This window comes from Schistocerca nitens, unplaced genomic scaffold, assembly GCF_023898315.1.
Source record: "Schistocerca nitens isolate TAMUIC-IGC-003100 unplaced genomic scaffold, iqSchNite1.1 HiC_scaffold_468, whole genome shotgun sequence".
Classification (NCBI taxonomy): Eukaryota; Metazoa; Arthropoda; class Insecta; order Orthoptera; family Acrididae; genus Schistocerca; species Schistocerca nitens.
In genome coordinates this window covers 4,640,358-4,667,845 of record NW_026046001.1, presented here as the reverse complement: position 1 = coordinate 4,667,845, position 27,488 = coordinate 4,640,358, and the positions used below count along the sequence as shown (strand labels likewise).

General features: G+C 28.4%; 3 protein-coding genes across 3 annotated transcripts; all 3 read right to left on the bottom strand.

Moving 5' to 3' along the window:
- Positions 1-460: 460 nt before the first annotated feature.
- Positions 461-9,504, bottom strand: LOC126232271 (repetitive organellar protein-like). The gene is made up of 11 exons (XM_049942559.1): positions 9,451-9,504; positions 8,826-9,109; positions 7,505-7,661; positions 6,881-7,163; positions 6,540-6,839; positions 5,598-5,799; positions 2,912-3,091; positions 2,489-2,646; positions 1,826-2,023; positions 1,546-1,784; positions 461-847 (listed from the first exon to the last, which is right to left on the bottom strand). The coding sequence occupies exons 1-11, from the start codon at positions 9,502-9,504 to the stop codon at positions 461-463; spliced, it is 2,442 nt and encodes an 813-aa protein (XP_049798516.1).
- Positions 9,505-9,772: 268 nt separating this feature from the next.
- LOC126232270 (repetitive organellar protein-like) lies at positions 9,773-14,745 on the bottom strand. The gene is made up of 10 exons (XM_049942558.1): positions 14,734-14,745; positions 14,432-14,678; positions 14,091-14,390; positions 13,205-13,370; positions 12,432-12,546; positions 11,848-11,983; positions 11,489-11,734; positions 11,058-11,427; positions 10,206-10,340; positions 9,773-9,920 (listed from the first exon to the last, which is right to left on the bottom strand). The coding sequence occupies exons 1-10, from the start codon at positions 14,743-14,745 to the stop codon at positions 9,773-9,775; spliced, it is 1,875 nt and encodes a 624-aa protein (XP_049798515.1).
- A 2,487-nt stretch (positions 14,746-17,232) lies between these two features.
- LOC126232269 (repetitive organellar protein-like) lies at positions 17,233-27,405 on the bottom strand. Its single transcript, XM_049942557.1, has 15 exons — positions 27,352-27,405; positions 26,727-27,010; positions 25,406-25,562; positions 24,782-25,064; positions 24,441-24,740; positions 22,065-22,551; positions 21,268-21,387; positions 20,521-20,955; positions 19,762-19,834; positions 19,344-19,657; positions 19,030-19,145; positions 18,553-18,748; positions 18,050-18,276; positions 17,705-17,988; positions 17,233-17,403 (listed from the first exon to the last, which is right to left on the bottom strand). Exons 1-15 carry the CDS (start codon positions 27,403-27,405, stop codon positions 17,233-17,235), a joined length of 3,501 nt encoding a protein of 1,166 aa, XP_049798514.1.
- Between the last annotated feature and the right edge of the window lie 83 nt (positions 27,406-27,488).

Genomic DNA, 27,488 nt, shown 5'->3' with positions numbered 1-27,488 from the left:
TACTTATCGATATATCGATACTTATCGATATATCGATACTTATCGATATATCGATACTTATCGATATATCGATACTTATCGATATATCGATACTTTTCGATATATCGATACTTATCGATATATCGATACTTATCGATATATACTTATACTTATCGATATATCGATATATATATATATATATATAAATCGATATTTCGATATATCGATACTTATTGATATATGGATACTTATCGATATATCGATACTTTTCGATATATCGATCCTTATCGATATATCGATACTTTTCGATATATCGATACTTTTCGATATATCGATACTTTTCGATATATCGATACTTATCGATATATCGATACTTTTCGATATATCGATACTTATCGATATATCGATACTTATCGATACATTGATACTTTTCGATATCTTTTCGATACTTTTCGATATCTTTACGATACTTTTCGATATCTTAACGATACTTTTCGATATCTTTTCGATACTTTTCGATATCTTTTCGGTACTTTTCGATATCTTTTCGGTACTTGTCGATATCTTTTCGGTACTTTTCGATATCTTTTCGGTACTTTTCGATATCTTTTCGGTACTTTTCGATATCTTTTCGGTACTTTTCGATATCTTTTCGGTACTTTTCGATATATTTTCGGTACTTTTCGATATCTTTTCGGTACTTTTCGATATCTTTTCGGTACTTTTCGAAATCTTTTCGGTACTTTTCGATATCTTTTCGGTACTTTTCGATATCTTTTCGGTACTTTTTGATATCTTTTCGGTACTTTTCGATATCTTTTCGGTACTTTTCGATATCTTTTCGGTACTTTTCGATATCTTTTCGGTACTTTTCGATATCTTTTCGGTACTTATCGATATATCGATACTTATCGATATATCGATACTTATCGATATATCGATACTTTTCGATATATCGATACTTATCGATATATCGATACTTATCGATATATCGATACTTTTCGATATATCGATACTTTACGATATATCGATATTTTTCGATATATCGATACTTATCGATATATCGATACTTATCGATAAATCGATACTTATCGATATATCGATACTTATCGATGTATCGATACTTATCGATATATCGATACTTATCGATATATCGATACTTTTCGATATATCGATACTTTTCGATATATCGATACTTTTCGTTATATCGATACTTTTCGATATATCGATACTTTTCGATATATCGATACTTATCGATATATCGATACTTTTCGATATCTTTTCGATACTTATCGATATATTGATACTTTTCGATATCTTTTCGATACTTTTCGATATCTTTTCGATACTTTTCGATATCTTTTCGGTACTTTTCGATATCTTTTCGGTACTTTTCGATATCTTTTCGGTACTTATATATCGATACTTATCATTATATATCGATACTTATCATTATATATCGATACTTTTCATTATATATCGATACTTTTAATTATATATCGATACTTTTCATTATATATAGATACTTTTCGATATATATAGATACTTTTCGATATATATAGATACTTTTCGATATATATAGATACTTTTCGATATCTTTTCGATACTTTTCGATATCTTTTCGATACTTTTCGATATCTTTTCGATATCTTTTCGATACTTTTCGATGTCTTTTCGATACTTTTCGATATCTTTTCGATACTTTTCGATATCTTTTCGATACTTATCGATACCTTTTCGATACTTATCGATATCTTTTCGATACTTATCGATATCTTTTCGATACTTTTCATTATATATCGATACTTTTCATTATATATCGATACTTTTTATTATATATAGATACTTTTCATTATATATAGATACTTTTCGATATCTTTTCGATACTTTTCGATATCTTTTCGATACTTTTCGATATCTTTTCGATACTTTTCGATATCTTTTCGATACTTTTCGATATATTTTCGGTACTTTTCGATACCTTTTCGGTACTTTTCGATATCTTTTCGGTACTTTTGGATATCTTTTCGGTACTTTTCGATATCTTTTCGGTACTTTTCGATATCTTTTCGGTACTTTTCGATATATCGGTACTTTTCGATATATCGATACTTTACGATATATCGATACTTTTCGATATATCGATACTTTTCGATATATCGACACTTTTCGATATGTCGATACTTATCGATATATCGATACTTATCGATATATCGATACTTATCGATATATCGATACTTATCGATATATCGATACTTTTCGATATATCGATACTTTTCGATATATCGATACTTTTCGATATATCGATACTTATCGATATATCGATACTTTTCGATATATCGATACTTTTCGATATCTTTTCGATACTTTTCGATATCTTTTCGATACTTTTCGATATCTTTTCGATACTTTTCATTATATATCGATAGTTTTCATTATATATCGATACTTTTCATTATATATCGATACTTTTCATTATATATCGATACTTTTCATTATATATCGATACTTTTGCTTATATATCGATACTTTTCCTTATATATAGATACTTTTCGATATATATCGATACTTTTCGATATCTTTTCGGTACTTATCGATATCTTTTCGGTACTTATCGATATCTTTTCGATACTTTTCGATATATCGGTACTTATCGATATATCGATACTTTTCGATATATCGATACTTTTCGATATATCGATACTTTTCGATATCTTATCGATACTTGTCGATATATCGATACTTTTCGATATATCGATACATTTCGATGTATCGATACTTTTAGATATATCGATACTTTTCGATATATCGATACTTTTCGATATATCGATACTTTTCGTTATATCGATACTTATCGATTTATCGATACTTATAGATTTATCGATACTTTTCGATATATCGATACTTATCGATATATCGGATATATCAATACTTATCGATATATCGATACTTTTCGATATATCGATACTTATCGATATAACGATACTTTTCGATATCTTTTCTTCGATCTTTTCGATACTTTTCGATATCTTTTCGATACTTTTCGATACTTTTCGATATCTTTTCGATACTTTTCGATATCTTTTCGATACTTTTCGATATCTTTTCGATACTTTTCATTATATATCGATACTTTTTATTATATATCGATACCTTTCATTATATATCGATACTTTTTATTATATATCGATACCTTTCATTATATATCGATACTTATCATTATATATCGATACCTATTATTATATATCGATACTTATCATTATATATCGATACTTATCATTATATATCCATACTTATCATTATATATCGATACTTTTCATTATATATCGATACTTTTCATTATATATCGATACTTTTCCTTATATATAGATACTTTTCGATATATATCGATACTTTTCGATAAATATCGATACTATTCGATACGTTTCGATATCTTTTCGGTACTTTTCGATATCTTTTCGGTACTTTTCGATATCTTATCGATACTTATCGATATATCGATACTTTTCGATATTTCGATACTTTTCGATATATCGATTCTTTTCGATATATCGATACATTTCGATATATCGATACTTTTCGATAAATCGATACTTTTCGATATATCGACACTTTTCGATATATCGAAACTTTTCGTTATATCGATACTTTTCGATATATCGATACTTATCGATATATCGATACTTATCGATTTACCGGAACATTTCGATATATCGATACTTATCGATATATCGGATATATCGATACTTATCGATATATCGATACTTTTCGATATATCGATACTTATCGATATATCGATACTTTGCGATATCTTTTCGACACTTTTCGATCTTTTCGATACTTTTCGATATCTTTTCGATACTTATCGATATAACGATACTTTTCGATATATCGATACTTATCGATATATCGATACTTATCGATATATCGATACTTCTCGATATATCGATACTTTTCGATATATCGATACTTATCGATATATCGATACTTATCGATATATCGATACTTTTCGATATATCGATACTTATCGATATATCGATACTTATCGATATATCGATACATAGATACTTATCGATATATGGATACTTATCGATATATCGATACTTTTCGATATATCGATACTATTCGATATATCCATACTTATCGATATATCGATACTTTTCGATATTTCGATACTTCTCGATATATCGATACTTAGCGATATATCGATACTTATCGATATATCGATACTTTTCGATATATCGATACTTATCGATATATCGATACTTATCGATATATCGATACTTATCGATATATCGATACTTATCGATATATCGATACTTTTCGGCATATCGATACTTTTCGATATATCGATACTTATCGATATATCGATACTTATCGATATATCGATACTTTTCGACATATTGATACTTTTCGATATATCGATACTTTTCGATATCTTTTCGATACTTTTCGATATATCGATACTTTTCGATATATCGATACATTGCGATATCTTTTCGATACTTTTCGATCTTTTCGATACTTTTCGATATCTTTTCGATACTTATAGATATAACGATACTTTTCGATATATCGATACTTATCGATATATCGATACTTATCGATATATCGATACTTTTCGATATATCGATACTTATCGATATATCGATACTTATCGATATATCGATACTTATCGATATATCGATACTTTGCGATATATCGATACTTATCGATATATCGATACTTATCGATATATCGATACTTATCGATATATCGATACTTATCGATATATCGATACTTTTCGATATATCGATACTTTTCGATAGATCGATACTTTTCGATATATCGATACTTTTCGATATATCGATACTTATCGATATATCGATACTTATCGATATATCGATACTTATCGATATATCGATACTTATCGATATATCGATACTTATCGATACTTATCGATATATCGGTACTTATCGATGTATCGATACTTATCGATATATCGATACTTATCGATATATCGATATATAGATACTTATCGATATATGGATACTTATCGATATATCGATACTTATCGATATATCGATACTTATCGATACTTATCGATATATCGGTACTTATCGATATATCGATACTTATCGATATATCGATACTTATCGATATATCGATATATAGATACTTATCGATATATGGATACTTATCGATATATCGATACTTTCCGATATATCGATACTATTCGATATATCCATACTTATCGATATATCGATACTTATCGATATATCGATATTTTTCGATACATCGATATTGATATATTGATACTTTTCGATATATCGATACTTATCGATATATCGATACTTTTCGATACATCGATACTTATCGATATATCGATACTTATCGATATTTCGATACTTCTCGATATATCGATACTTATCGATATATGGATACTTATCGATATATCGATACTTTTCGATATATCGATACTTATCGATATATCGATATTTTTCGATACATCGATATTGATATATTGATACTTTTCGATATATCGATACTTATCGATATATCGATACTTTTCGATACATCGATACTTATCGATATATCGATACTTATCGATATGTCGATACTTATCGATATATCGATACTTATCGATATGTCGATACTTATCGATATATCGATACTTATCGATATATCGATACTTTTCGATATCTTTTCGATACTTTTCGATATCTTTTCGATACTTTTTGATATCTTTTCGATACTTTTCGATATCTTTTCGATACTTTTCATTATATTCGATACTTTTCATTATATATCGATACTTTTCATTATATATCGATACTTTTCCTTATATATCGATACTTTTCCTTATATATCGATACTTTTCCTTATATATAGATACTTTTCGATATATATCGATGCTTTTCGATATATATCGATACTATTCGATATCTTTTCGATACTTTTCGATATCTTTTCGATACTTTTCGATATCTTTTCGGTACTTTTCGATATCTTCTCGGTACTTTTCGATATCTTTTCGGTACTTTTCGATATTTTTTCGGTACTTTTAGATATCTTTTCGGTACTTTTAGATATCTTTTCGGTACTTATCGATATCTTTTCGGTACTTATCGATATCTTTTCGGTACTTATCGATATCTTTTCGGTACTTTTCGATATATCGATATTTATCGATATATCGATTCTTTTCGATATATCGATACTTTTCGATATATCGATACTTTTCGATATATCGATACTTCTTGATATATCGATACTATTAGATATATCGATACTTTTCGATATATCGACACTTTTCGATATATCGATACTTATCGATATATCGATACTTTTCGATACATCGATACTTTTCGATATATCGATACTTTTCGATATATCGATACTTATCGATATATCGATACTATTCGATACATCGATACTTTTCGATATATCGATACTTATCGATATATCGATACTTTTCGATGTATCGATACTTATCGATCTATCGATACTTTTCGATACATCGATACTTTTCGATATATCGATACTTATCGATATATCGATACTTTTCGATATATCGATACTTTTCGATATATCGATACTTTTCGATATTTTTTCGGTACTTTTCGATATCTTTTCGATACTTTTCGATATCTTTTCGATACTTTTCGATATCTTTTCGATATCTTTTCGATACTTTTCGATGTCTTTTCGATACTTATCGATATCTTTTCGATACTTTTCGATATCTTTTCGATACTTATCTATAAAATTTCGATACTTATCGATATCTTTTCGATACTTGTCGATATCTTTTCGATACTTATCGATATCTTTTCGATACTTATCGATATCTTTTCGATACTTTTCATTATATATCGATACTTTTCATTATATATCGATACTTTTTATTATATATAGATACTTTTCATTATATATAAATACTTATCGATATCTTTTCGATACTTATCGATATCTTTTCGATACTTTTCGAAAATTTTTCGGTACTTTTCGATATCTTTTCGGTACTTTTCGATATCTTTTCGGTACTTTTCGATATCTTTTCGGTACTTTTGGATATCTTTTCGGTACTTTTCGATATCTTTTCGGTACTTTTCGATATCTTTTCGATACTTTTCGATATCTTTTCGGTACTTTTCGATATATCGGTACTTTTCGATATATCGATACTTTACGATATATCGATTCTTTACGATATATCGATACTTTTCGATATATCGATACTTTTCGATATATCGATACTTATCGATATATCGATACTTATCGACATATCGATTCTTATCGATATATCGATACTTATCGATATATCGATACTTATCGATATATCGATACTTATCGGTATATCGATACTTATCGATACTTATCGATATATCGATACTTATCTATATATCGGTACTTTTCGATATATCGGTACTTTTCGATATATCGATACTTATCGATATAATGATACTATTCGATATATCGATACTATTCGATATATCGATACATTTCGATATCTTTTCGATACTTTTCGATATCATTTCGATACTTTTCGATATCTTTTCGATACTTTTCGATATCTTTTCGATACTTTTCGATATCTTTTCGGTACTTTTCGATATCTTTTCGGTACTTTTCGATATCTTTTCGGTACTTTTCGATATCTTTCCGGTACTTTTCGATATCTTTTCGGTACTTTTCGATACCTTTTCTATACTTATCGATATATCGATACTTATCGATATATCGATACTTATCGATGTATCGATACTTATCGATATATCGATACTTTGCGATATATCGATACTTATCGATATATCGATACTTATCGATATATCGATACTTTTCGATATATCGATACTTTTCGGTATATCGATACTTTTCGATATATCAATACTTTTCGATATATCGATAGTTTTCGATATATCGATACTTATCGATATGTCGGATATATCGATACTTATCGATATATCGATACTTATCGATATATCGATACTTTTCGATATATCGATACTTTTCGATATCTTTTCGATACTTTTCGATCTTTATGATACTTTTCGATATCTTTTCGATACTTTTCGATATCTTTTCGATACTTTTCGATATCTTTTCGATACTTTTCATTATATATCGATACATTTTATTATATATCGATACTTATCTTTATATATCGATACTTATCATTATATATCGATACTTATCATTATATATCGATACTTATCATTATATATCGATACTTATCATTATATATCCATACTTATCATTATATATCGATACTTTTCATTATATATCGATACTTTTCATTATATATCGATAGTTTTCCTTATATATCGATACTTTTCCTTATATATAGGTACTTTTCGATATATATCAATACTTTTCGATATATATCGATACTATTCGATATATATCGATACTTTTCGATATCTTTTCGGTACTTTTCGATATCTTTTCGGTACTTTTCGATATCTTATCGATACTTATCGATATATCGATACTTATCGATATATCGATACTTTTCGATATATCGATACTTTTCGATATATCGATACTTTTCGATATATCGATAGTTTTCGATACATCGATACTTATCGATATATCGGATATATCGATACTTTTCGATAAATCGATACTTTTCTATATATCGATACTTTTCGATAAATCGATACTTCTCGATATATCGATACTTTTCGATATATCGATACTTTTCGATAAATCGATACTTCTCGATATATCGATACTTATGGATATATCGATACTTTTCGATATATCGATACTTTTCGATACATCGATACTTATCGATATATCGATACTTATCGATATATCGATACTTATCGATACATCGATACTTTTCGATATCTTTTCGATACTTTTCGATATCTTTACGATACTTTTCGATATCTTTTCGATACTTTTCGATATCTTTTCGATACTTTTCGAAAATTTTTCGGTACTTTTCGATATCTTTTCGGTACTTTTCGATATCTTTTCGGTACTTTTCGATATCTTTTCGGTACTTTTGGATATCTTTTCGGTACTTTTCGATATCTTTTCTGTACTTTTCGATATCTTTTCGATACTTTTCGATATCTTTTCGGTACTTTTCGATATATCGGTACTTTACGATATATCGATACTTTACGATATATCGATTCTTTGCGATATATCGATACTTTTCGATATATCGATACTTTTCGATATATCGATACTTATCGATATATCGATACTTATTGACATATCGATACTTATCGATATATCGATATTTATCGATATATCGATACTTATCGATATATCGATACTTATCGGTATATCGATACTTATCGATACTTATCGATATATCGATACTTATCGATATATCGGTACTTTTCGATATATCGGTACTTTTCGATATATCGATACTTATCGATATAACGATACTATTCGATATATCGATACTATTCGATATATCGATACATTTCGATATCTTTTCGATACTTTTCGATATCATTTCGATACTTTTCGATATCTTTTCGATACTTTTCGATATCTTTTCGATATGATATAATCCATTATGGAGTCGAGGTAGCAGTTGTCGTTATACTGGTTATCACATTTAGCATTCAACCGCGATTTTTTATATATATTTTAACAAGACGAGGACTCACAGTCCAATATACTTTTAATTCTTTTTTACTTTATGGACCCACCAACTATTGGTGATGGTATTTTGTCTTTTTAGTACGTTTAATTTCGCGACATAGATTTTACAACCTGATGATGAGAGCATTGTCTCTCGAAACGCGTTGTTAAAATATATATAAAAAATCGCGGTTGAATGCTAAATGTGATAACCATCTTTTCGATACTTTTCGATATCTTTTCGGTACTTTTCGATATCTTTTCGGTACTTTTCGATATCTTTTCGGTACTTTTCGATATCTTTCCGGTACTTTTCGATATCTTTTCGGTACTTTTCGATACCTTTTCTATACTTATCGATATATCGATACTTATCGATATATCGATACTTATCGATGTATCGATACTTATCGATATATCGATACTTTGCGATATATCGATACTTATCGATATATCGATACTTTGCGATATATCGATACTTATCGATATATCGATACTTATCGATATATCGATACTTTTCGATATATCGATACTTTTCGGTATATCGATACTTTTCGATATATCAATACTTTTCGATATATCGATAGTTTTCGATGTATCGATACTTATCGATATATCGGATATATCGATACTTATCGATATATCGATACTTTTCGATATATCGATACTTTTCGATATATCGATACTTTTCGATATCTTTTCGATACTTTTCGATCTTTTCGATACTTTTCGATATCTTTTCGATACTTTTCGATATCTTTTCGATACTTTTCATTATATATCGATACATTTTATTATATATCGATACTTATCTTTATATATCGATACTTATCATTATATATCGATACTTATCATTATATATCGATACTTATCATTATATATCGATACTTATCATTATATATCGATACTTTTCATTATATATCGATACTTTTCATTATATATCGATAGTTTTCCTTATATATCGATACTTTTCCTTATATATAGATACTTTTCGATATATATCAATACTTTTCGATATATATCGATACTATTCGATATATATCGATACTTTTCGATATCTTTTCGGTACTTTTCGATATCTTATCGGTACTTTTCGATATCTTATCGATACTTATCGATATATCGATACTTATCGATATATCGATACTTTTCGATATATCGATACTTTTCGATATATCGATACTTTTCGATATATCGATACTTATCGATATATCGGATATATCGATACTTTTCGATATATCGATACTTTTCTATATATCGATACTTTTCGATAAATCGATACTTCTCGATATAACGATACTTTTCGATATATCGATACTTTTCGATAAATCGATACTTCTCGATATATCGATACTTATCGATATATCGATACTTTTAATATATATCGATACTTTTCGATATATCGATACTTATCGATATATCGATACTTATCGATATATCGATACTTATCGATACAGCGATACTTTTCGATATCTTTTCGATACTTTTCGATATCTTTACGATACTTTTCGATATCTTTTCGATACTTTTCGATATCTTTTCGATACTTTTCGATATCTTTTCGGTACTTGTCGATATCTTTTCGGTACTTGTCGATATCTTTTCGGTACTTGTCGATATCTTTTCGGTACTTGTCGATATCTTTTCGGTACTTTTCGATAACTTTTCGGTACTTTTCGAAATCTTTTCGGTACTTTTCGATATCTTTTCGGTACTTTTCGATATCTTTTCGGTACTTTTCGATATCTTTTCGGTACTTTTCGATATCTTTCCGGTTCTTTTCGATATCTTTTCGGTACTTTTCGATATCTTTTCGGTACTTTTCGATATCTTTTCGGTACTTATATATCGATACTTATCATTATATATCGATACTTATCATTATATATCGATACTTTTCATTATATATCGATACTTTTAATTATATATCGATACTTTTCATTATATATAGATACTTTTCGATATATATAGATACTTTTCGATATATATAGATACTTTTCGATATATATAGATACTTTTCGATATCTTTTCGATACTTTTCGATATCTTTTCGATATCTTTTCGATACTTTTCGATACTTTTCGATACTTTTCGATATCTTTTCGATACTTATCGATATCTTTTCGATACTTATCTATATCTTTTCGATACTTATCGATATCTTTTTGTTACTTATCGATATCTTTTCGATACTTATCGATATCTTTTCGATACTTTTCATTATATATCGATACTTTTCATTATATATCGATACTTTTTATTATATATAGATACTTTTCATTATATATAGATACTTTTCGATATCTTTTCGATACTTTTCGATATCTTTTCGACTCTTTTCGATATCTTTTCGGTACTTTTCGATATATCGGTACTTATCGATATATCGGTACTTTTCGATAAATCGATACTATTCGATATATCGATACTTTTCGATATATCGATACTTTTCGATATATCGATACTTTTCGATATATCGATACTTTTCGATATATCGATACTTATCGATACATCGATACTTATCGATATATCGATACTTATCGATATATCGACACTTATCGATATATCGATACTTATCGATATATCGATACTTATCGATATATCGATACTTATCGATATATCGATACTTATCGACTCTTATCGATATAACGATACTTATCGATATATCGATACTTATCGATATATCGATACTTTTCGATATATCGATACTTTTCGATATATCGATACTTATCGATATATCGATACTTTTCGATATATCGATACTTTTCGATATATCGATACTTATCGATATATCGATACTTATCGATATATCGATACTTTTCGATATCTTTTCGATACTTTTCGATATCTTTTGGTACTTTTCGATATCTTTTCGGTACTTTTCGATATCTTTTCGGTACTTTTCGATATCTTTTCGGTACTTTTGGATATCTTTTCGGTACTTTTGGATATCTTTTCGGCACTTTTCGATATCTTTTCGATACTTTTCGATATCTTTTCGGTACTTTTCGATATATCGGTACTTTTCGATATATCGATACCTTACGATATATCGATACTTTTCGATAGATCGATACTTTTCGATATATCGATACTTATCGATATATCGATACTTATCGATATATCGATACTTATCGATATATCGATACTTATCGATATATGGATACTTATCGATACTTATCGATATATCGGTACTTATCGATATATCGATACTTATCGATATATCGATACTTATCGATATATCGATATATAGATACTTATCGATATATGGATACTTATCGATATATCGATACTTTTCGATATATCGATACTATTCGATATATCCATACTTATCGATATATCGATACTTTTCGATATTTCGATACTTCTCGATATATCGATACTTATCGATATATGGATACTTATCGATATATCGATACTTTTCGATATATCGATACTTATCGATATATCGATATTTTTCAATACATCGATATTGATATATTGATACTTTTCGATATATCGATACTTATCGATATATCGATACTTTTCGATACATCGATACTTATCGATATATCGATACTTATCGATATGTCGATACTTATCGATATATCGATACTTATCGATATGTCGATACTTATCGATATATCGATACTTATCGACATATCGATACTTTTCGATATCTTTTCGATACTTTTCGATATCTTTTCGATACTTTTTGATATCTTTTCGATACTTTTCGATATCTTTTCGATACTTTTCATTATATTCGATACTTTTCATTATATATCGATACTTTTCATTATATATCGATACTTTTCCTTATATATCGATACTTTTCCTTATATATAGATACTTTTCGATATATATCGATGCTTTTCGATATATATCGATACTATTCGATATCTTTTCGATACTTTTCGATATCTTTTCGATACTTTTCGATATCTTTTCGGTACTTTTCGATATCTTCTCGGTACTTTTCGATATCTTTTCGGTACTTTTCGATATTTTTTCGGTACTTTTAGATATCTTTTCGGTACTTTTAGATATCTTTTCGGTACTTATCGATATCTTTTCGGTACTTATCGATATCTTTTCGGTACTTATCGATATCTTTTCGGTACTTTTCGATATATCGATATTTATCGATTTATCGATTCTTTTCGATATATCGATACTTTTCGATATATCGATACTTTTCGATATATCGATACTTCTTGATATATCGATACTATTAGATATATCGATACTTTTCGATATATCGATACTTTTCGATAGATCGATACTTATCGATATATCGATACTTTTCGATACATCGATATTTTTCGATATATCGATACTTTTCGATATATCGATACTTATCGATATATCGATACTATTCGATACATCGATACTTTTCGATATATCGATACTTATCGATATATCGATACTTTTCGATGTATCGATACTTATCGATATATCGATACTTTTCGATACATCGATACTTTTCGATATATCGATACTTATCGATATATCGATACTTTTCGATATATCGATACTTTTCGATATATCGATATTTTTCGATATTTTTTCGGTACTTTTCGATATCTTTTCGATACTTTTCGATATCTTTTCGATACTTTTCGATATCTTTTCGATATCTTTTCGATACTTTTCGATGTCTTTTCGATACTTTTCGATATCTTTTCGATACTTTTCGATATCTTTTCGATACTTATCTATAAAATTTCGATACTTATCGATATCTTTTGGATACTTCTCGATATCTTTTCGATACTTATCGATATCTTTTCGATACTTATCGATATCTTTTCGATACTTTTCATTATATATCGATACTTTTCATTATATATCGATACTTTTTATTATATATAGATACTTTTCATTATATATAAATACTTATCGATATCTTTTCGATACTTATCGATATCTTTTCGATACTTTTCGAAAATTTTTCGGTACTTTTCGATATCTTTTCGGTACTTTTCGATATCTTTTCGGTACTTTTCGATATCTTTTCGGTACTTTTGGATATCTTTTCGGTACTTTTCGATATCTTTTCGGTACTTTTCGATATCTTTTCGATACTTTTCGATATCTTTTCGGTACTTTTCGATATATCGGTACTTTTCGATATATCGATACTTTACGATATATCGATTCTTTACGATATATCGATACTTTTCGATACATCGATACTTTTCGATATATCGATACTTATCGATATATCGATACTTATCGACATATCGATACTTATCGATATATCGATACTTATCGATATATCGATACTTATCGGTATATCGATACTTATCGATACTTATCGATATATCGATACTTATCTATATATCGGTACTTTTCGATATATCGGTACTTTTCGATATATCGATACTTATCGATATAATGATACTATTCGATATATCGATACTATTCGATATATCGATACATTTCGATATCTTTTCGATACTTTTCGATATCATTTCGATACTTTTCGATATCTTTTGGATACTTTTCGATATCTTTTCGATACTTTTCCATATCTTTTCGGTACTTTTCGATATCTTTTCGGTACTTTTCGATATCTTTTCGGTACTTTTCGATATCTTTCCGGTACTTTTCGATATCTTTTCGGTACTTTTCGATACCTTTTCTATACTTATCGATATATCGATACTTATCGATATATCGATACTTATCGATGTATCGATACTTATCGATATATCGATACTTTGCGATATATCGATACTTATCGATATATCGATACTTATCGATATATCGATACTTTTCGATATATCGATACTTTTCGGTATATCGATACTTTTCGATATATCAATACTTTTCGATATATCGATAGTTTTCGATATATCGATACTTATCGATATATCGGATATATCGATACTTATCGATATATCGATACTTTTCGATATATCGATACTTTTCGATATATCGATACTTTTCGATATCTTTTCGATACTTTTCGATCTTTATGATACTTTTCGATATCTTTTCGATACTTTTCGATATCTTTTCGATACTTTTCGATATCTTTTCGATACTTTTCATTATATATCGATACATTTTATTATATATCGATACTTATCTTTATATATCGATACTTATCATTATATATCGATACTTATCATTATATATCGATACTTATCATTATATATCCATACTTATCATTATATATCGATACTTTTCATTATATATCGATACTTTTCATTATATATCGATAGTTTTCCTTATATATCGATACTTTTCCTTATATATAGATACTTTTCGATATATATCAATACTTTTAGATATATATCGATACTATTCGATATATATCGATACTTTTCGATATCTTTTCGGTACTTTTCGATATCTTATCGGTACTTTTCGATATCTTATCGATACTTATCGATATATCGATACTTATCGATATATCAATACTTTTCGATATATCGATACTTTTCGATATATCGATACTTTTCGATATATCGATAGTTTTCGATACATCGATACTTATCGATATATCGGATATATCGATACTTTTCGATATATCGATACTTTTCTATATATCGATACTTTTCGATAAATCGATACTTCTCGATATATCGATACTTTTCGATATATCGATACTTTTCGATAAATCGATACTTCTCGATATATCGATACTTATGGGTATATCGATACTTTTCGATATATCGATACTTTTCGATATATCGATACTTATCGATATATCGATACTTATCGATATATCGATACTTATCGATACATCGATACTTTTCGATATCTTTTCGATACTTTTCGATATCTTTACGATACTTTTCGATATCTTTTCGATACTTTTCGATATCTTTTCGATACTTTTCGAAAATTTTTCGGTACTTTTCGATATCTTTTCGGTACTTTTCGATATCTTTTCGGTACTTTTAGATATCTTTTCGGTACTTTTGGATATCTTTTCGGTACTTTTCGATATCTTTTTGGTACTTTTCGATTATCGGTACTTTTCGATATATCGATACTTTACGATATATCGATTCTTTACGATATATCGATACTTTTCGATATATCGATACTTTTCGATATATCGATACTTATCGATATATCGATACTTATCGACATATCGATACTTATCGATATATCGATACTTATCGATATATCGATACTTATCGATATATCGATACTTATCGGTATATCGATACTTATCGATACTTATCGATATATCGATACTTATCGATATATCGGTACTTTTCGATATATCGGTACTTTTCGATATATCGATACTTATCGATATAATGATACTATTCGATATATCGATACTATTCGATATATCGATACATTTCGATATCTTTTCGATACTTTTCGATATCATTTCGATACTTTTCGATATCTTTTCGATATCTTTTCGATATGATATAATCCATTATGGAGTCAAGGTAGCAGTTGTCGTTATACTGGTTATCACATTTAGCATTCAACCGCGATTTTTTATATATATTTTAACAAGACGAGGACCCACAGTCCAATATACTTTTAATTCTTTTTTACTTTATGGACCCACCAACTATTGGTGATGGTATTTTGTCTTTTTAGTACGTTTAATTTCGCGACATAGATTTTACAACCTGATGATGAGAGCATTGTCTCTCGAAACGCGTTGTTAAAATATATATAAAAAATCGCGGTTGAATGCTAAATGTGATAACCATCTTTTCGATACTTTTCGATATCTTTTCGGTACTTTTCGATATCTTTTCGGTACTTTTCGATATCTTTTCGGTACTTTTCGATATCTTTCCGGTACTTTTCGATATCATTTCGGTACTTTTCGATACCTTTTCTATACTTATCGATATATCGATACTTATCGATATATCGATACTTATCGATGTATCGATACTTATCGATATATCGATACTTTGCGATATATCGATACTTATCGATATATCGATACTTATCGATATATCGATACTTTTCGATATATCGATACTTTTCGGTATATCGATACTTTTCGATATATCAATACTTTTCGATATATCGATAGTTTTCGATATATCGATACTTATCGATATATCGGATATATCGATACTTATCGATATATCGATACTTTTCGATATATCGATACTTTTCGATATATCGATACTTTTCGATATCTTTTCGATACTTTTCGATCTTTATGATACTTTTCGATATCTTTTCGGTACTTTTCGATAACTTTTCGGTACTTTTCGATATCTTTTCGGTACTTTTCGAAATCTTTTCGGTACTTTTCGAAATCTTTTCGGTACTTTTCGATATCTTTTCGGTACTTTTCGATATCTTTTCGGTACTTTTCGATATCTTTTCGGTACTTTTCTATATCTTTCCGGTTCTTTTCGATATCTTTTCGGTACTTTTCGATATCTTTTCGGTACTTTTCGATATCTTTTCGGTACTTATATATCGATACTTATCATTATATATCGATACTTATCATTATATATCGATACTTTTCATTATATATCGATACTTTTAATTATATATCGATACTTTTCATTATATATAGATACTTTTCGATATATATAGATACTTTTCGATATATATAGATACTTTTCGATATCTTTTCGATACTTTTCGATATCTTTTCGATATCTTTTCGATACTTTTCGATGTCTTTTCGATACTTTTCGATATCTTTTCGGTACTTTTCGATCTCTTTTCGGTACTTTTGGATATCTTTTCGGCACTTTTCGATATCTTTTCGATACTTTTCGATATCTTTTCGGTACTTTTCGATATATCGGTACTTTTCGATATATCGATACTTTACGATATATCGATACTTTTCGATATATCGATACTTATCGATATATCGATACTTATCGATATATCGATACTTATCGATATATCGATACTTATCGATACTTATCGATATATCGGTACTTATCGATATATCGGTACTTTTCGATATATCGGTACTTTTCGATATATCGATACTTATCGATATATCGATACTTATCGATATATCGATACTTTTCGATATATCGATACTTTTCGATATCTTTTCGATACTTTTCGATATCATTTCGATACTTTTCGATATCTTTTCGATACTTTTCGATATCTTTTCGATACTTTTTGATATCTTTTCGATACTTTTCGATATCTTTTCGGTACTTTTCGATATCTTTTCGGTACTTATCGATATCTTTTCGGTACTTATCGATATCTTTTCGATACGTATCGATATATCGATACTTATCGATATATCGATACTTTTCGATATATCGATACTTTTCGATATCTTATCGATACTTATCGATATATCGATTCTTTTCGATATATCGATACTTTTCGATATATCGATTTTTTTCGTTATATCGATACTTTTCGATATATCGATACTTTTCGATATATCGATACTTCTCGATATATCGATACTTATCGATATATCGATACTAATCGATACATCGATACTTATCGATATCTTTTCTTCGATCTTTTCGATACTTTTCGATATCTTTTCGATATCTTTTCGATACTTTTCGATATCTTTTCGATACTTTTCGATAACTTTTCGATACTTTTCGATATCTTTTCGATACTTTTCGATAACTTTTCGATATCTTTTTGAAACTTATCTATATCTTTTCGATACTTTTCACATTATATATCGATACTTTTCATTATATATCGATACTTTTTATTATATATAGATACTTTTCATTATATATAGACACTTTTCGATATCTTTTCGATACTTTTCGATATCTTTTCGATACTTTTCGATATCTTTTCGATACTTTTCGATATTATATCGCTACTTTTCGATATCTTTTCGATACTTTTCGATATCTTTTCGATACTTTTCGATATCTTTTCGGTACTTTTCGATATCTTTTCGATACTTTTCGATATCTTTTCGATACTTTTCGATAACTTTTCGATACTTTTCGATATCTTTTCGATACTTTTCGATAACTTTTCGATACTTTTCGATGTCTTTTCGATACTTTTCGATATCTTTTTGAAACTTATCTATATCTTTTCGATACTTATCGATATCTTTTCGATACTTATCGATATCTTTTCGATACTTATCGATATCTTTTCGAATCTTATCGATATCTTTTCGATACTTTTCACATTATATATCGATACTTTTCATTATATATCGATACTTTTTATTATATATAGATACTTTTCATTATATATAGACACTTTTCGATATCTTTTCGATACTTTTCGATATCTTTTCGATACTTTTCGATATCTTTTCGATACTTTTCGATATCTTTTCGATACTTTTCGATATCTTTTCGGTACTTTTCGATATATCGGTACTTATCGATATATCGGTACTTTTCGATATATCGATACTTTTCGATATATCGATACTTTTCGATATATCGATACTTTTCGATATATCGATACTTTTCGATACATCGATACTTTTCGATATATCGATACTTTTCGATACATCGATACTTATCGATATATCGATACTTATCGATACTTATCGATATATCGGTACTTATCGATATATCGATACTTATCGATATATCGATACTTATCGATATATCGATATATAGATACTTATCGATATATGGATACTTATCGATATATCGATACTTTTCGATATATCGATACTATTCGATATATCCATACTTATCGATATATCGATACTTTTCGATATTTCGATACTTATCGATATATCGATACTTATCGATATATCGATACTTTTCGATATATCGATACTTATCGATATATCGATACTTATCGATATATCGATACTTATCGATATATCGATACTTATCGATATATCGATACTTTTCGGCATATCGATACTTTTCGATATATCGATACTTATCGATATATCGATACTTATCGATATATCGATACTTTTCGACATATTGATACTTTTCGATATATCGATACTTTTCGTTATCTTTTCGATACTTTTCGATATCTTTGCGATACGTTTCGATATCTTTTCAATACTTTTCGATATCTTTTCGATACTTTTCGATATCTTTTCGGTACTTTTCGATATCTTCTCGGTACTTGTCGATATCTTTTCGGTACTTGTCGATATCTTTTCGGTACTTGTCGATATCTTTTTGGTACTTTTCGATATCTTTTCGGTACTTTTCGATATCTTTTCGGTACTTTTCGATATCTTTACGGTAATTTTCGATATCTTTTCGGTACTTTTCGATATCTTTTCGGTACTTTTCGATATCTTTTCGGTACTTTTCGAAATCTTTTCGGTACTTTTCGATATCTTTTCGGTACTTTTCGATATCTTTTCGGTACTTTTCGATATCTTTTCGGTACTTTTCGATATCTTTTCGGTACTTTTCGATATCTTTTCGGTACTTTTCGATATCATTCCGGTACTTATCGATATCTTTTCGGTACTTTTCGATATCTTTTCTGTACTTACCGATATATCGATACTTATCGATATATCGATACTTTGCGATATATCGATACTTATCGATATATCGAAACTTATCGATATATCGATACTAATCGATATATCGATACTTATCGATATATCGATACTTATCGATATATCGATACTTATCGATATATCGATACTTATCGATATATCGATACTTATCGATATATCGATACTTATCGATATATCGATAATTATCGATATATCGATACTTATAGATATATCGATACTTATAGATATATCGATACTTTTCGATATATCGATACTTATCGATATATCGATACTTTTCGATATATCGATACTTTTCGATATCTTTTCGATACTTTTCGATCTTTATGATACTTTTCGATATCTTTTCGATACTTTTCGATATCTTTTCGATACTTTTCGATATCTTTTCGATACTTTTCATTATATATCGATACAATTTATTATATATCGATACTTATCTTTATATATCGATACTTATCATTATATATCGATACTTATCATTATATATCGATACTTATCATTATATATCGATACTTATCATTATGTATCGATACTTTTCATTATATATCGATACTTTTCATTATATATCGATAGTTTTCCTTATATATCGATACTTTTCCTTATATATAGATACTTTTCGATATATATCAATACTTTTCGATATGTATCGATACTATTCGATATATATCGATACTTTTCGATATCTTTTCGGTACTTTTCGATATCTTATCGGTACTTTTCGATATCTTATCGATACTTATCGATATATCGATACTTATCGATATATCGATACTTTTCGATATATCGATACTTTTCGATATATCGATACTTTTCGATATATCGATAGTTTTCGATATATCGATACTTATCGATATATCGGATATATCGATACTTTTCGATATATCGATACTTTTCTATATATCGATACTTTTCGATAAATCGATACTTCTCGATATATCGATACTTTTCGATATATCGATACTTTTCGATAAATCGATACTTCTCGATATATCGATACTTATCGATATATCGATACTTTTCGATATATCGATACTTTTCGATATATCGATACTTATCGATATATCGATACTTATCGATATATCGATACTTATCTATACATCGATACTTTTCGATATCTTTTCGATACTTTTCGATATCTTTACGATACTTTTCGATATCTTTTCGATACTTTTCGATATCTTTTCGATACTTTTCGATATCTTTTCGGTAATTTTCGAAATCTTTTCGGTACTTTTCGATATCTTTTCGGTACTTTTCGATATCTTTTCGGTACTTTTCGATATCTTTTCGGTACTTTTCGATATCTTTTCGGTACTTGTCGATATCTTTTCGGTACTTGTCGATATCTTTTCGGTACTTGTCGATATCTTTTCGGTACTTTTCGATAACTTTTCGGTACTTTTCGATATCTTTTCGGTACTTTTCGAAATCTTTTCGGTACTTTTCGAAATCTTTTCGGTACTTTTCGATATCTTTTCGGTACTTTTCGATATCTTTTCGGTACTTTTCGATATCTTTTCGGTACTTTTCGATATCTTTCCGGTTCTTTTCGATATCTTATCGATACTTATCGATATATCGATACTTTTCGATATTTCGATACTTTTCGATATATCGATACTTTTCGATATATCGATACTTTTCGATAAATCGATACTTTTCGATATATCGACACTTTTCGATATATCGATACTTTGCGATATATCGATACTTATCGATATATCGATACTTTGCGATATATCGATACTTATCGATATATCGATACTTTGCGATATATCGATACTTATCGATATATCGATACTTATCGATATATCGATACTTTTCGATATATCGATACTTTTCGGTATATCGATACTTTTCGATATATCAATACTTTTCGATATATCGATAGTTTTCGATGTATCGATACTTATCGATATATCGGATATATCGATACTTATCGATATATCGATACTTTTCGATATATCGATACTTTTCGATATATCGATACTTTTCGATATCTTTTCGATACTTTTCGATCTTTTCGATACTTTTCGATATCTTTTCGATACTTTTCGATATCTTTTCGATACTTTTCATTATATATCGATACATTTTATTATATATCGATACTTATCTTTATATATCGATACTTATCATTATATATCGATACTTATCATTATATATCGATACTTATCATTATATATCGATACTTATCATTATATATCGATACTTTTCATTATATATCGATACTTTTCATTATATATCGATAGTTTTCCTTATATATCGATACTTTTCCTTATATATAGATACTTTTCGATATATATCAATACTTTTCGATATATATCGATACTATTCGATATATATCGATACTTTTCGATATCTTTTCGGTACTTTTCGATATCTTATCGGTACTTTTCGATATCTTATCGATACTTATCGATATATCGATACTTATCGATATATCGATACTTTTCGATATATCGATACTTTTCGATATATCGATACTTTTCGATATATCGATACTTATCGATATATCGGATATATCGATACTTTTCGATATATCGATACTTTTCTATATATCGATACTTTTCGATAAATCGATACTTCTCGATATAACGATACTTTTCGATATATCGATACTTTTCGATAAATCGATACTTCTCGATATATCGATACTTATCGATATATCGATACTTTTAATATATATCGATACTTTTCGATATATCGATACTTATCGATATATCGATACTTATCGATATGTCGATACTTATCGATATATCGATACTTATCGATATGTCGATACTTATCGATATATCGATACTTATCGATATATCGATACTTTTCGATATCTTTTCGATACTTTTCGATATCTTTTCGGTACTTTTCGATATCTTCTCGGTACTTTTCGATATCTTTTCGGTACTTTTCGATATTTTTTCGGTACTTTTAGATATCTTTTCGGTACTTTTAGATATCTTTTCGGTACTTATCGATATCTTTTCGGTACTTATCGATATCTTTTCGGTACTTATCGATATCTTTTCGGTACTTTTCGATATATCGATATTTATCGATATATCGATTCTTTTCGATATATCGATACTTTTCGATATATCGATACTTTTCGATATATCGATACTTCTTGATATATCGATACTATTAGATATATCGATACTTTTCGATATATCGACACTTTTCGATATATCGATACTTATCGATATATCGATACTTTTCGATACATCGATACTTTTCGATATATCGATACTTTTCGATATATCGATACTTATCGATATATCGATACTATTCGATACATCGATACTTTTCGATATATCGATACTTATCGATATATCGATACTTTTCGATGTATCGATACTTATCGATCTATCGATACTTTTCGATACATCGATACTTTTCGATATATCGATACTTATCGATATATCGATACTTTTCGATATATCGATACTTTTCGATATATCGATACTTTTCGATATTTTTTCGGTACTTTTCGATATCTTTTCGATACTTTTCGATATCTTTTCGATACTTTTCGATATCTTTTCGATATCTTTTCGATACTTTTCGATGTCTTTTCGATACTTATCGATATCTTTTCGATACTTTTCGATATCTTTTCGATACTTATCTATAAAATTTCGATACTTATCGATATCTTTTCGATACTTGTCGATATCTTTTCGATACTTATCGATATCTTTTCGATACTTATCGATATCTTTTCGATACTTTTCATTATATATCGATACTTTTCATTATATATCGATACTTTTTATTATATATAGATACTTTTCATTATATATAAATACTTATCGATATCTTTTCGATACTTATCGATATCTTTTCGATACTTTTCGAAAATTTTTCGGTACTTTTCGATATCTTTTCGGTACTTTTCGATATCTTTTCGGTACTTTTCGATATCTTTTCGGTACTTTTGGATATCTTTTCGGTACTTTTCGATATCTTTTCGGTACTTTTCGATATCTTTTCGATACTTTTCGATATCTTTTCGGTACTTTTCGATATATCGGTACTTTTCGATATATCGATACTTTACGATATATCGATTCTTTACGATATATCGATACTTTTCGATATATCGATACTTTTCGATATATCGATCCTTATCGATATATCGATACTTATCGACATATCGATTCTTATCGATATATCGATACTTATCGATATATCGATACTTATCGATATATCGATACTTATCGGTATATCGATACTTATCGATACTTATCGATATATCGATACTTATCTATATATCGGTACTTTTCGATATATCGGTACTTTTCGATATATCGATACTTATCGATATAATGATACTATTCGATATATCGATACTATTCGATATATCGATACATTTCGATATCTTTTCGATACTTTTCGATATCATTTCGATACTTTTCGATATCTTTTCGATACTTTTCGATATCTTTTCGATACTTTTCGATATCTTTTCGGTACTTTTCGATATCTTTTCGGTACTTTTCGATATCTTTTCGGTACTTTTCGATATCTTTCCGGTACTTTTCGATATCTTTTCGGTACTTTTCGATACCTTTTCTATACTTATCGATATATCGATACTTATCGATATATCGATACTTATCGATGTATCGATACTTATCGATATATCGATACTTTGCGATATATCGATACTTATCGATATATCGATACTTATCGATATATCGATACTTTTCGATATATCGATACTTTTCGGTATATCGATACTTTTCGATATATCAATACTTTTCGATATATCGATAGTTTTCGATATATCGATACTTATCGATATGTCGGATATATCGATACTTATCGATATATCGATACTTATCGATATATCGATACTTTTCGATATATCGATACTTTTCGATATCTTTTCGATACTTTTCGATCTTTATGATACTTTTCGATATCTTTTCGATACTTTTCGATATCTTTTCGATACTTTTCGATATCTTTTCGATACTTTTCATTATATATCGATACATTTTATTATATATCGATACTTATCTTTATATATCGATACTTATCATTATATATCGATACTTATCATTATATATCGATACTTATCATTATATATCGATACTTATCATTATATATCCATACTTATCATTATATATCGATACTTTTCATTATATATCGATACTTTTCATTATATATCGATAGTTTTCCTTATATATCGATACTTTTCCTTATATATAGATACTTTTCGATATATATCAATACTTTTCGATATATATCGATACTATTCGATATATATCGATACTTTTCGATATCTTTTCGGTACTTTTCGATATCTTTTCGGTACTTTTCGATATCTTATCGATACTTATCGATATATCGATACTTATCGATATATCGATACTTTTCGATATATCGATACTTTTCGATATATCGATACTTTTCGATATATCGATAGTTTTCGATACATCGATACTTATCGATATATCGGATATATCGATACTTTTCGATAAATCGATACTTTTCTATATATCGATACTTTTCGATAAATCGATACTTCTCGATATATCGATACTTTTCGATATATCGATACTTTTCGATAAATCGATACTTCTCGATATATCGATACTTATGGATATATCGATACTTTTCGATATATCGATACTTTTCGATACATCGATACTTATCGATATATCGATACTTATCGATATATCGATACTTATCGATACATCGATACTTTTCGATATCTTTTCGATACTTTTCGATATCTTTACGATACTTTTCGATATCTTTTCGATACTTTTCGATATCTTTTCGATACTTTTCGAAAATTTTTCGGTACTTTTCGATATCTTTTCGGTACTTTTCGATATCTTTTCGGTACTTTTCGATATCTTTTCGGTACTTTTGGATATCTTTTCGGTACTTTTCGATATCTTTTCTGTACTTTTCGATATCTTTTCGATACTTTTCGATATCTTTTCGGTACTTTTCGATATATCGGTACTTTACGATATATCGATACTTTACGATATATCGATTCTTTGCGATATATCGATACTTTTCGATATATCGATACTTTTCGATATATCGATACTTATCGATATATCGATACTTATTGACATATCGATACTTATCGATATATCGATATTTATCGATATATCGATACTTATCGATATATCGATACTTATCGGTATATCGATACTTATCGATACTTATCGATATATCGATACTTATCGATATATCGGTACTTTTCGATATATCGGTACTTTTCGATATATCGATACTTATCGATATAACGATACTATTCGATATATCGATACTATTCGATATATCGATACATTTCGATATCTTTTCGATACTTTTCGATATCATTTCGATACTTTTCGATATCTTTTCGATACTTTTCGATATCTTTTCGATATGATATAATCCATTATGGAGTCGAGGTAGCAGTTGTCGTTATACTGGTTATCACATTTAGCATTCAACCGCGATTTTTTATATATATTTTAACAAG